General features: G+C 43.8%; 2 protein-coding genes across 2 annotated transcripts in view; both read left to right on the top strand.

Annotated features, from left to right (window-relative positions):
- The window catches only part of UTP4 (UTP4 small subunit processome component), a gene marked incomplete at its 5' end in the record, with an annotated part of 36,346 nt that extends 34,976 nt beyond the window's left edge, over positions 1–1,370 (top strand). Inside the window, 1 exon segment of the mRNA XM_080829282.1 lies at positions 1,155–1,370. Within this exon segment, the coding sequence (XP_080685408.1) occupies positions 1,155–1,271 (117 nt within the window). The 3' untranslated portion in view covers positions 1,272–1,370.
- Positions 1,371–9,921: 8,551 nt separating this feature from the next.
- SNTB2 (syntrophin beta 2) overlaps positions 9,922–12,698 on the top strand; it is a 105,978-nt gene continuing 103,201 nt past the window's right edge. Inside the window, exon 1 of the mRNA XM_080827666.1 lies at positions 9,922–10,530. Within this exon, the coding sequence (XP_080683792.1) occupies positions 9,951–10,530 (580 nt within the window). The 5' untranslated portion in view covers positions 9,922–9,950. The remainder of the gene's footprint in view (positions 10,531–12,698) is intronic.

Here is a 12,698-nt window from a genome sequence, read left to right as displayed (position 1 = left end):
TTTGTTGTGACTTCCCTTTCTGGGCTAAGCTTTTCACTGTATATAAAACAAATATTTGTTAAGCTATGATACTACAGCTATTTGTGTCAACTTGGAAGTTCCATGTTCATGCTTTTCAGATTAGAGTTTCTTGGATGTCCTGAAACATTTTCTCAGGGGTCTGCAAGAATTTTTTTTTTTTTTTTTAAAGAGGGACATCTGTAAATCATTTAAGTATGTTAGTTTCTTAATGCATTTGTAACTTGCTGTTTGCCAAGAATTCAGGCTCCAAAGCCATTGGTTAACACTGATTCCTGAGAAATTAGAGAACAAATGTTCTGTATAGAAAAACTTGAAAAATCTTGTTGACGTCTTTTATTAGTGAACTCAGTTAGAAGTTTCCAACCTTGGGGCACTTGTCTGGCTCAGTTGCAAGAGTATATGACTCTTGATCTCAAGATCGTGAGTTTGAGCCCCACATTGAGTATAGAGATTACTAAAAAAATAATAATAAGAAGAAAGGTAAGTTCCTAACCTTGGGGCACCTGGCTGGCTCAGTCACTGGAGCATATATATGACTCCTGATTTCAAGGTTGTGAGTTTGAGCCCCACATTGGGTGTAGAGATTTTTTTTTTTTTTTTTTTTTAAAGTAAGCTCCAGGGCACGTGGGTGGCTCACTTGTTACTGTGGCTGCCTTCATTCGGCTCAGGTCATGATCCCAGGGTCCTGGGATTGAGCCCCGCATCGGGCTGCCTGCTCAGTGGTGAGCCTGCTTCTCCCTCAACCACTTCCCCTGCTTGTGTTCCCTTTCTCACTGTGTCTCTGTCAAATAAATAAATAAAATCTTTAAAAAAATAAATAAAGTAAGCTCCACACCCAGCATGGAGCCTGAACTTACCATCCTGAGATAGAGAGTCAGATACTCAACTGACTCAGCCACCCAGGCACCCCAAGATTACTTTAGATAGGCAGATACATAGATAGATATAATAAATTTAAAAAAAAAAACAAACCTCCCAATTTGACCAACCATTTTGAGTCCTAGGGGAGGAAGGATTGTCAGAGATTTCAACCCTTCAGCCTTGAACTGAGCTGGCCGTTTAGCTCTAGTCAGTCTGTTCAGGACTGGCTCTGGAGCCTAACTCCTGGTAGAGTCATTATCATTTCTCTACAGCCTCTGCTTTTCATGGATCTTTTGGATGAAAGAACACTGGTGGCAGTAGAACGGCCCCTGGATGACATCATCGCTCAGCTTCCACCACCCATCAAAAAGAAGAAATTTGGGACTTGAAATAGGGCACTGTCTGTGTCCTTCCTTGAACTGTCTGCCCTGTTTGTTTTCACAAATCATGATAATAAAACAAAGTTATTCTTTAGGACTAGTCATTATGAATGATATCTTCCAAAATAATGGACAGTAATTTCGCTTCATTGACTGCAGTGAATAGAAACTCCAAGGTATTTGTAGTTGGGATTATGTTCTAAGCAGCTACAAATTCATACAGCTTTTTCAGGGTCCTGTTGTTCAGACCACAATCTCAGGGAAAAAAAAAGATGGTACTTAATCTTCTCTTTCCCTAACACATGCCTGAGGCTTCAGAGGGTTGATGACCTTCACTGTCTGCCAGCCTCCTGCCTGGAGCCAGTCTGGAGGCGTGTGGACCCTCCCACCATTGCCCTTGAGGGCAGGGGAACTCCGCTTGTTTCCTCAAGATAGCCTCACTACCAGTAGTGATCGTCAGCCTTGTTTCAAGGAAGAATTTTAACTGCCATACTTCATCTCAAAAATTGATGCTTTTGGCCTCTGGCGGTCAGCTATTTATTTTATTTAAAGGGAAAAAATCCGGTTTCGGGTTATCTATCTCATTAACCATCTTTCACCTGATAAATATATATAGTACTATATATAATATATCTTATATGTGTTAACATTTTATAGTTATATACTAATATAAAAATTATATATACATATGCATATGCCAGTTTCAAAGAGTAAAGAAACACTGGGTGGGGATTTTGTAAACAGTAGGAGTGGAGGACAGAACCAGAAAGCTTGCCATATATTTTACCTTTTCTGTCTTCTACTTGCTTTGTTTTATTCCCATGGGTGTTATTAACTGACTAGTTTTAATGTAATCTTTTAAATTAGAAGGTGAAGAACTCTAGTTAACCTGAACTGAGCAGATCGATTTCCTTCCCATCTCAATGAAGGTATTGTGTTGCATGCCTGTGGAAACCCAGTATGTGTGGTTTTGTTTGTTTTTGGGGTGGAGGGCTATAGTATAGGCAAAGAAGGATATGGGTTCTGATGACATCATGAGTAAAATGCTGGCAAAAACCATTTTTTGCTGAGATGAACCCTATCCTCCAGTCTGGAAAGGGCAAATTATAAGTGATGATTTAAGGTAGATACGTGGGAAGAGAATTAACAGAGAGGTAATAAGAGAGAAACAAAGCCCAGTACTTTTTAACATACAGGACAGCCTGTTTCAGGTTAGCCAAGAGCTGGCAGATAAAACAGAGTTTATAATGGATGCCACTTCTCTGTTTTGCCTGTTTAGTTTCCTTGCGGTATTGGGAGTTATTTCTAACAAGAGAAAAACACTTTTAATAGCATATATATAGGGAATCCACAGAGATGGACATTCCCATAATGGGAGTACTTTAAACAAATAACTGCAGCTTTTTGGGCCCTCCTTGTAAAATAATTTACTTTTCTTCTTACTTGAATAAATTTTCTTAGTGAGGCATATTTTCTCAATCTGCATTAGTGTGGATTATTACCTTACAGTAGACTCTAAGATTCTGCCCTTCCTAAGAAATGTTTTCGGTCTTCTTTGGCATGGTTAAAAAACAAAGTTCAAGTCACTGATCTTCATTGCGTATGAGCAGAGGGAGGCTGGGGTGCCTTAAATATTAACTTACTTGCTTTTCGCTGTCTGTAGAGCTATAAATTCAGAGAGTCTTTATTAACGGGAGTCTAGTTTAAGACTTGATTTACTGAAACATATTCTTGTGGATTATGGAAGGTGTAATTCTGCCAGAAAAGGCTTGCAGATCATGAGTAAAGAAGTAAAAGTTTTGAAAGTAGAAAGCATTCCTTTGCAACATTTCCAGCCAGTGATTTGGATTTCCATAAATGGTATGGGAAGTAAGATCTTTGGGCCTTGAAATTCTTCCTTAGTAGAGGAACTTTGAATACAAATGAAGCAGAAACTGATTGGGGCAAGTTAGAGAAATTGGGGGAAGGGAAGGCAAAGCAGTATTAAATGAGAGGAACAGTTCAGAGCATGTGTTCCGGGTGCTTTTACTTTTAGGGATCTGTGTAACCTAAAAGCTGCATGTTTCTGGTCTGGGTATTTTACCGACTATGGCTCCTACCTGGATTCTACAGAAAAATTTTGATCTGAGACTACCTAGGAAAGGTCCTTTTTGCTAACCTGACTCTAATGCTTTAAAAATTCACTTTTCTCATATAGTAGTTGGTAATCTGATCTCTGAATGGATAATGTACCCTCTACCCTGAAGATGACAGCAAATTAAAAATTGAAATCTTGGAATATTGGAAACAAGAGACCTAGCTTGGTGGCTTTTTAAGCATCACAACTTTCTTCAAATGGAACATTATTCTGAACCGTAATACACGATACAGTTCAAAGTGGAGCTGTTCCAACTGTTGTTGGGGTTGGAGGTGGAGAAAACAGATTTGTGAAAGGAACCATTTGCCTCTGGCCACATTTTTATACTCATGGAATTAGAGACCAGGAGGGGATGTTGGTATTCCCATGTTCACACAACAGTTCATGAGAGGCCAAGGTGGCATTCTTAAAGTTGTTTCCCCTGCTATCTCTTGGTTGTAGGGACCCAGTTGTAAGTATAATGAGCAGGCATGAGACACCAAAGATTTTTCCATCTCACAGGCTGCAGTGAAGGTGTTTAAGCATTTCTCACTGTGGATGAGCACTTGATTTAGCTATAATACTGCATGCTGTGGGCAGTCTTGTGTGTAAATCATAAAGCGTTGTAATGAACAGCCTAGTACATCACAAGGAAGTACTCCCATGGGGTGTTTCCTCTGGGGAGTAGAATTGCTAGTTCATATAGTTTCTGTTTTCTTTCACTTTTCATCCCTTTGGATTGGCTCTATTTCTATCTGCAGTGTTTGAAAGTACTCATTTCCTTAATACTCTGCCAGTGTAGAGATAGACGTTAGTTGTAGCCCATCTAATGGGTGAAAAATAGTATCTCATTTTGTCTCTTTAGTAAAGATATTGCTCACTTTTTTTTATGTGTTTTGGCACTTGAGCTAACTGTAAATTGCATATTCATAATCTCTTTTCCTTTTTTTCTTAATGTGTTGGGTTTTTTTCATAGTCCAAGGTATTTTCAGATACAGGTCGTCACTGTCCAGTAAACTGTCTGCGGTGGTGGGAATGTTCTGTGACTGTGCTGTACAGTAAGATAGTTAGTCACTAGCAACATGTGACTGTAGAGAACTTGAAATGCAGCTAGTGCAACAAAGGAAACAGAACTTTAAATTTTATTTGATTTTAATTTAAATAGCCGCATGTGGCTAGTGACTTGCATATATGGACAGCAAAGATGTAGATATTAAGGCTTAGCTTTGTGTCAGCCCTTTGTCCTTAGGAAGTTATAGGACTTAATACTCAACAGATGTTTATTGAGGGCCTGCTGTCTGCCGTGCACCAACAACAAGTGAAAGATGATTTCAGCAGAACTTCACAGCCTAGTTGGGGAAAGAAGCAGGTATATCGGGAAGGCACCATTAGAGGTGAGTACAGGCAAGGGGCACCTCACCGACAGTTAGCAGTTGGAATTGCGTGGTAATGATCAAGGGGAAAAGGGGAAGAAAAGAGGCATTCCTAGATCATTCTCAGTATAAAAGTGGAAGCAAGAGAGAGCATAGCCTGCCCCAGGGACCACCAATAGTTCCACAACCCTGTCTTCAGATGCATTCGGAGGTACTGTGGGTTAGACTTCAACCTATACATTTTTGAGGGGACACAATTCAGCCCAGCCCATTAAAGAGTCCATTGAAGGGCTTTAGGGGCTTTGCGAGCCCCCAAACTTGATTACTCTACTTTGCATAAGTGAGCATTTATCTGAGACGTGCCCACAGCATGCAGCAGATTGTCAGAGGGTTCTATGATCCCTCCAATGGCCTATTCCATTAACTGACTGAGGAGGGAGTTGAAGCTATGGGACGAAGGCCTAAAAACACCATGTGCATCGATAAACATGATTTGGGGTTTAATGGCCCGTGAAAGAAGAGAGGTGAAGCTGACTGCAAGACTCCAGGTCTTATGGGGAGGCACTAAAAATTCTGTTGGAACTGGTAATGAAGGAAAGGGGATTTTTATTTGGGGAACTTATCTGAATTTCATGGCAAAGTGTGTGATTTCCATGACAATAAAAAAAACACTGATGATTTTCCATAACTAAGTGGATTCAATGAAACTAACCTTCTGTTACTATGTCCTTGCTAATATTTTCCTAAAAAGAAAGTCACAGAGCTAGAAAAATGTCACACAGCTGCTTTTCATTAGGAATGTGGTTAGCAGATGTGGCTTTCTGTAGTCCTAACGCATGAAATAGTTAATCCATTTTGGTGGGTTTCAGATAAATAGTGATTTATCTTGGCGGGATGAATTTTCAAATGTGCTTGCATCAGCTAAAGGATATATTCACCTTTCCCTCTTTCACTTCATGTTTGTGCTGGAAAGAAAGATACATTTTAAGGTCTTTCTCCTGGAAGGCAAAGGAATACTGCCCTTTGAAAGGGACAATTGATCTCACTGTCTTCTAACTGGGGAAGAGTCATGCGTGGATAAATTTTCAAAGTTGGATGTTGGATTGGTTATCTAACACGCTTGGTTCTTCCTTTGGTCTCTTCTTTAGTAGTAATTGAGCAGCTCTTGTTTTTGTTCCTCTGGCATTAGGCCGCCTTTGTGGTGGTGACCTTCAGGCTTGCTAAGGGCTGCAATTTTGCCGGGGGCCCTCCTTCCTTATGAAATTACACAACACTCAAACCTTGGAACAAACCCCAGATCCACTAATTCTTTCCTTTGACGGACTCTTGGCAATGTGTACTCCCTTTCAGCCGAAATGTAGCTTTATACGAGACCTGTTTGTCACCGAAATTAATTTGGCCATTTGCCTTTTAAGCCTGGAATCAGAAGCTAATTATGGCAGACTCATTTCTAGATAAAGCATAGACTCTACACTTGAGACTCCTACCAGAGGTTTCAGTGTTGCTGCTGCTGCACCTCAACAAGTAGTAACAGCAGCAGGTACGTTTTATGCAAGTCTTTCAGGGTTGCAGGTATGATGCTGCTGTTTTAAACACTTCACATGCGACCTCCCGGTCAACCCTCACAACCATCCTTAGAGTAGAAGGTATCTGAATTTTTCTGAATAAGAAACTCAGGCTCGGGGCTCCTGGGTGGCTTAGTGGGTTAAAGCCTCTGCCTTCAGCTCGGGTCGTGATCCCAGGGTCCTGGGATCGAGCCCCTCATCTGGCTCTCTGCTCAGCGAGGAGCCTGCTTCCCCCCACTCCCCACCCCCGTCTCTGCCTCCCTCTCTGCCTGCTTGTGATCTGTCTGTCAAGTAAATAAAATCTTTAAGAAAAAAAAAAAGAAACTGAGGCTCATGACCTCAGCCCCTTGCGGGTTGCCATATAGTACAGTCAGTAGCCAGACTGTAGTTTGAGTCCTATGCTCTTAATTATCGTGTGATAGATACCGCTACTATGAGGGAGAAAGGGGAGAAAAAGACCGCTGGGTTTTGAGAGAGCATAGAATCAGAGCCTAAGTGATAGAATTGTAGGAAATTACAGAACTGAAAGAGCGAATCCGCTCCCCTCATTTTAAAGGAGTAATGAAAAAGAGGGGCACCTGGATGGCTCAGTCATTTGGGCGTCCGACTCTCCCTTTCAACTCAGATCAGGATCTCAGGGTGGTGAGGTAGAGTCCTGCATTGTGCTCGGATCTTGGAGGGGAGTCTGCTAAAGATTCTCTTCCCCCTGCTCCCCCGTCCTATCCCAACTCCATGTGCGTGTGCTCTCTCGAATGAATAAATCTTTTTTAAAAAAGAAAAGAATAACCAAAAATAAAGTAGCAATGATCCCTGCATTCTGAGAAACAGTAAGAGAATAGCTTGAGCAGAGAATACATACTGATAGGTGAGAGGAATGAAAGGTTGTTAGGACTTATCTCGGCCATTGCCTTTTTTATAGGTAGATAAAATAACAGGCCTGTTCAGAGAATTATCTGAGCTTGTTTCTCTGTCCCTAAGAAACTGTGGAAACAGATGTGTATTCTTTTTATTTCAGATTTCATTATCTATAGTAAGTAGATTTCCACTGACTACTTGAGATTACCTAGATGGTAATTTTCGCTCTCCAAGGAACCAGTAACCTTCAGAGGGATTATTTGAAATGACTACAGCACAGGAGGCACAGAATTTCAATCACATGTTTAATGAGTTCCTTCTCCTTAAAGGCAGTATTTCTGGAATAGTGGGGGATGAAAAGAAGCCAATGGGTGGTCCCTGCTCGCCTGTATTTTATAACTTACTTGGGCAAAACAGGCAGGCATAGAATAAAATCGTTCAAAAGAAAAATCCCAGCAAATTGGGTAGATAGGGAAACCTGGGATGAGATCTTGCTATGTGAGAAAGTGGTTGAGAGGGGCAGGAGGTGTTTGGAAGGATGGCCTCAGTAGGGAAAGTGCAAGGCATTGGGGAGACACTGACCAGATGAGTGTGACATAGTAATGAGAGAGAACATAGTAATGAGAGAGAACACTGAAAATTAGATTCTGATGGAGGATCTCATAAAAACACCTCGGCAAATTGGGAATTTTTCACGGATATATTTAAAAATAATCCTTTAAGTAAAACCCCCCAAGTAACCCAAATAGCAATCTCCATTACCTTCTCTCCTCCTAGAGTTAAATATTTTGTCACATAACTTTTTATCTTACCTAAGTGTCCTTGCTATTTAGTTGGAAGATCTATGATTTCTCCAACTCTCTTGATCAAAAACGTCTTGATACTTCTGGAAAGAATTTCCAGCACTTCCCTTTTGCTAATAAAGGTGTTGTCAGATGCCCAACCTCGATGATTATGGACATAAAACTGTTCAAAATAGTGCTTCTACTCTAAGGAATTGGCTGCCAAGTGCTCTCTAATAAGCAGAAATTTCACATAGCTCAGGCCTCTGGGGGCTCACGCCTCAGCTGGAGCAAAGCCAGAGACGTCTGTGACTGTAGAAGCACTTGGGCTCATTGGGACCTGCTGGAACAGGGAGCTGGCCTCATTGCAATTGATTTAGGAGAGGATTGGAGGGTTGAGCTTCTGCTGACATTTGCAGCTTGGAAAATCCTGCTCCCCTAATTGCAAAGAGGGTTCTGCTGTAATGATTTTTTTGGTAAGAATTTTTCTCATTTTGAATTCTTTCTTCATTTGAGCTCTGGATACTTTCCAGTCTCCATTTTTACTGTTTCAGCTCCTAGTATAGGAGGCTCTTTGAATGTTCCTGCCCATACATGAATGTGCATTCAGAGAGAAGTGCATGGCCATAGCTCGCGAGCTTCAACATGTACTTCATGAGCAAGCAGGTATACAGACCCTTTTACGGGAATTGGTGCACATTCATTCCCTCTGTTTGCAGCCCCACTGGCACAAGTGAAAACATGGGGATTTCACTTTTACTGCTGAAGGAAAGTTAGAGGGCACCTTGACCTCGTGTTTTTGCTGAGATCTCTGTCAGCACTGTGATTTCTGGACCCTCATTTTTGAGGTCTGAGGTATGTAGTAAAGCCCTGGACCAGGAGGCTGGGAGACACGTTTTTTCCTCCTCACAATGAACTTTGGGCCGGAGTCGTTGGCACTCTGGGCCTCAGTTTCCTTAGCTCTCCCAGCCCATGAACCTGGAAATGGGTGGATTGCAACACTCATGTCTTTGGATAAAAGCCACTGCAGGTTCTGCTGTGTGCATACAGTTTCTGGGGATACCCATCAATATTTGCCCCAACAACCGGCCATGACCTCCAGCATAAGACAGATCTACAAATCCAACTCCAAACTCTCCCATATTTGATGATATGAGGCTTTACACACTCCTTTCCTGCCACCTCTACTGCCCCTATGCTCTGTTCACACTGGAATTCTGACATCTGCCTAAGTAACCATCATTCTGTAAATGTCTTTGAGGCCTACCTATTGTGGCTGCTGGGCTGAAGAAGCAATGGTCCTCTCTCCAGGCAAGTAAGCAGGTGATTACAAATGCCTGCATTCATGTCTCTGGACCTCTCTGCTTATGCAATTCTCTCTGCTCCACCTACTCACCTTCCACTGTCACCTCTGCGAAGCTGACCCCAGGCCCAACCAAAGGTTTCATTTACTCTGCTCTGAGGGCGTTTTCTACATGTCACTTAACCGCATAGTATCACCTCAGGTTGGTTGGTTCTCTGTCCTCCTCCCCCACTAGACCGCCAGCTCTTAACTGTGGTACGGTTTGTTCAGCTCATCTCCGGGCATCAAAAGGAGCTCAGGCTTGAGCACTCACTAAATACATAATGAACCAATCAATGCAAGAGTGAACGTGCAACCAAGTCTTGCAGGCTTGCAAAGTGCTTCTTGAGGCTGATTTTGCTCGAACTGCGTGGCAAGGGTCAGAACTCTTTGGAGGTGGCCATCGGAGACCAGCGGAAGGAGAACGTGAGAAGAAGCCTCTTCTCACCAGGGCTGCCCACGTCCAGCGTGCATCAAGGGACTGACCTAACTAAGCGCAACAACTTAACCTCCCGGAAGCCGCTCCTCCTGCCACTCCCCGCCCCTCCGGGCTATGGGCGTGGCCTCTCATGAATAATGAAAGACCGCGGAGGGGGAGGGGCCGCACCCGCCCCCTCGGGCGGGAAGGGGGAAGCGCCGAGGCTGCCTGACTGGAATGAGGGTAGCTGCGGCGACTGCGGCGGCGGGAGTGGGGCCGGCCATGGCGGTGTGGACGCGGGCCACCAAAGCAGGGCTGGTGGAGCTGCTCCTGAGGGAGCGCTGGGTCCGGGTGGTGGCCGAGCTCAGCGGGGAGAGCCTAAGCCTCACTGGCGACGCTGCGGCGGCTGAGTCCGAGCAGGCTCTGGGGCCGGCAGCGGCTGCCTTCAACGGCCTCCCGAACGGCGGCGGCGCCGGCGACTCGCTACCGGGGAGCCCCAGCCGCGGCCTGGGTCCCCCGAGCCCGCCCGCGCCGCCGCGGGGCCCGGCGGGCGAGGCGGGAGCGTCGCCGCCGGTGCGCCGGGTGCGCGTAGTGAAGCAAGAGGCGGGCGGCCTGGGCATCAGCATCAAGGGCGGCCGCGAGAACCGGATGCCGATCCTCATCTCCAAGATCTTCCCGGGGCTGGCGGCCGACCAGAGCCGGGCGTTGCGGCTGGGCGACGCCATCCTGTCGGTGAACGGCACCGACCTGCGCCAGGCCACCCACGACCAGGCCGTGCAGGCGCTGAAGCGCGCGGGCAAGGAGGTGCTGCTGGAGGGTGAGCGGGGCCGGCGGGTGGCGGGCGGCGCTGGGCTGGCGGGCGCTCACTTTGTTTCTGCCATCCTGCCGTCTTTGCGGAGAGAGTCCGTGTCCCCCCAGTACCTCCCCGCCCCGCGTCCTCAGCTTCCCCGCGCGGGTGGCCGGGCTCTTCCTTGGACCCTGCCTACTGGGGCTTTGAGTATGGAAAAAACTGATGCTCCTTGAAGGAAAAGTTGGCTTTCAGTCCCTAAGGAAGACTCTGGTTGAGATTTAGTGAAAAGCAGCAGCGCTTGAAGCCCCGCCTCTGCAAGATAAGCTGACTAGGGGGATACTGAAGGGCTCGAGTCCTGGAGGTCTCGCTTTGCCTCCTGAGAAGTGCGGGGTTGGCGCTTTCTTCACTCAGATCTGACTCCCCGGAGCGAGAGAGGGTCTGTTTGTTTAAAACACACACACACACACACACACATCCCACCCCCACCCCCATGCCAGTGGTATGTTTGGGCAAACCATCAAAACTATTGGTTAATTTATGGGAATTTAATTCATCGTTGGCTCTCGACAATAACCAAAAGAGATCATAGCACTTCATCGAAGCCAGAAAGCTGAAACAGCAAGTTTGTGTGGCTAATGAGCCTTGTTTAACAGTGGAGGCTCACGTGTTTGAACATTTACTGCCAACTAGAGTTTTGACCCTTTTGCAACAGACTGGTGCCAGCTTCCTATCATTCACAGGCGTGCTCCTTCAAGGCTTTAAATGAAGCCTGAAATGTTAAATCTCAAGATACGTTTGAATAGCCACTATTATTATTTGCTTCAAGAATGTACGTGATCTGTAACCTCGATCTTTTTTGTTGAATTTATGGACGGTAGAAGTAAATCTCATTTCCGTGAAGTGTTCCTGTGTGTTGGAGGTGGTAGAGTATTGTCAAGGTGATCTGAAAAGCCACTTGCTTACTTCAGAAATTTGTGAGCCTTTGCCTTTCTCTTAGTGGTGATTCAGTCATTCAAGAAGGAAGCATTTATTACAGGCTGTGTAGTAGAGGATATAAGAGATAATGTTCCTCTATTTGGTCTCTAGCTGGGGACATGATGGAAAAATGCAAAACATCTTTAAGTTACTGATTATGTAATGCAAACTATATATAAATGCCAAGGGAATGCAAAGTTAGGAAGTAGTGGAAATCAGGATTAGTCAGGGAGGCCTTTTTCAAGGAGCTGAATCTTGAGCCAGGTTTCTAAGGAAGTAATGGACATAGACAGGCAGAGATGAGTCAAGAGGGTATTCCTGGCAGAGGAAGCGCAGAAGGGAATGGGTGGGGAGTAAGGGTAGGCAGAGACTAGTCATGGAACTGAGGTCAGAAGTCCAGCTTGGTAAACTGATTTTCACTTTTTTCCAAATCTGCTTGTAAATATTTGGAAAAATGTTACTTTGCATGTGCTCCAAGTATGAAATTCCAGTGTCCCATCTTTATAATGTCCTATTTATAAATCTTATTTATATCTCACTTATAGGTAGGGCCAGAAATTAGCGTTAATAAATAGAGTAAAATTATAGACTGTGGCTTGGGCAGTGGGTGTATAAAAAAAATTGTGACCTTGTAACTTAAATGTGCACCTTGAAATTGGTTTAGCTAAGCATTTGGTTATAAATTCTTAGAACCAGAATATTGAAGTAGTACTATTTATGTAGTACTCACTGGTAATGGGGCAGACATTTCAGCTCTTTACACCATATATTTTTTTAAAAACCCAGTTTTTGTTTAGATATGTTTTGAACCTGGTATTCATACCAATTAAATGAAAATCATCTAGTGAATGTTACCCAGTATTCATTAGTCTAAAATAGGCCACATGTGCTTTTAGAAGGAGGCTTTACAAACAGCAGCATAACATATTTATTGAGTGCCTTTTTACCTAACACAGAGGTTCTATTTTATTTTCCTATTTTGTAAAAGACAAGCAGTTTTTGTCTTTAAATGTGTGAGGAAGTATGAAATTACACTTTTCAAGCCAAAGAGATATAAAAATAAAATTACTTAGAATATGCAAAATCACTGAAAACAGTGATTTAATTGAACCAGTCAAACATTATTCAAAATCAAGAGCTGATGTTCCATCCAGGTAGGCCACGTCCAAAAGACAGATCTTATGTTTAGCCCTTAAAGTTTTGGAACCTTATTTTTCTTC

This window comes from Martes martes (genome assembly GCF_963455335.1).
Source record: "Martes martes genome assembly, chromosome: 17".
In the NCBI taxonomy this organism is placed as follows: domain Eukaryota; kingdom Metazoa; phylum Chordata; class Mammalia; order Carnivora; family Mustelidae; genus Martes; species Martes martes.
The sequence above is the reverse complement of the archived record's forward strand: the minus strand, read 5'-3'. Positions and strand labels throughout refer to the sequence as shown.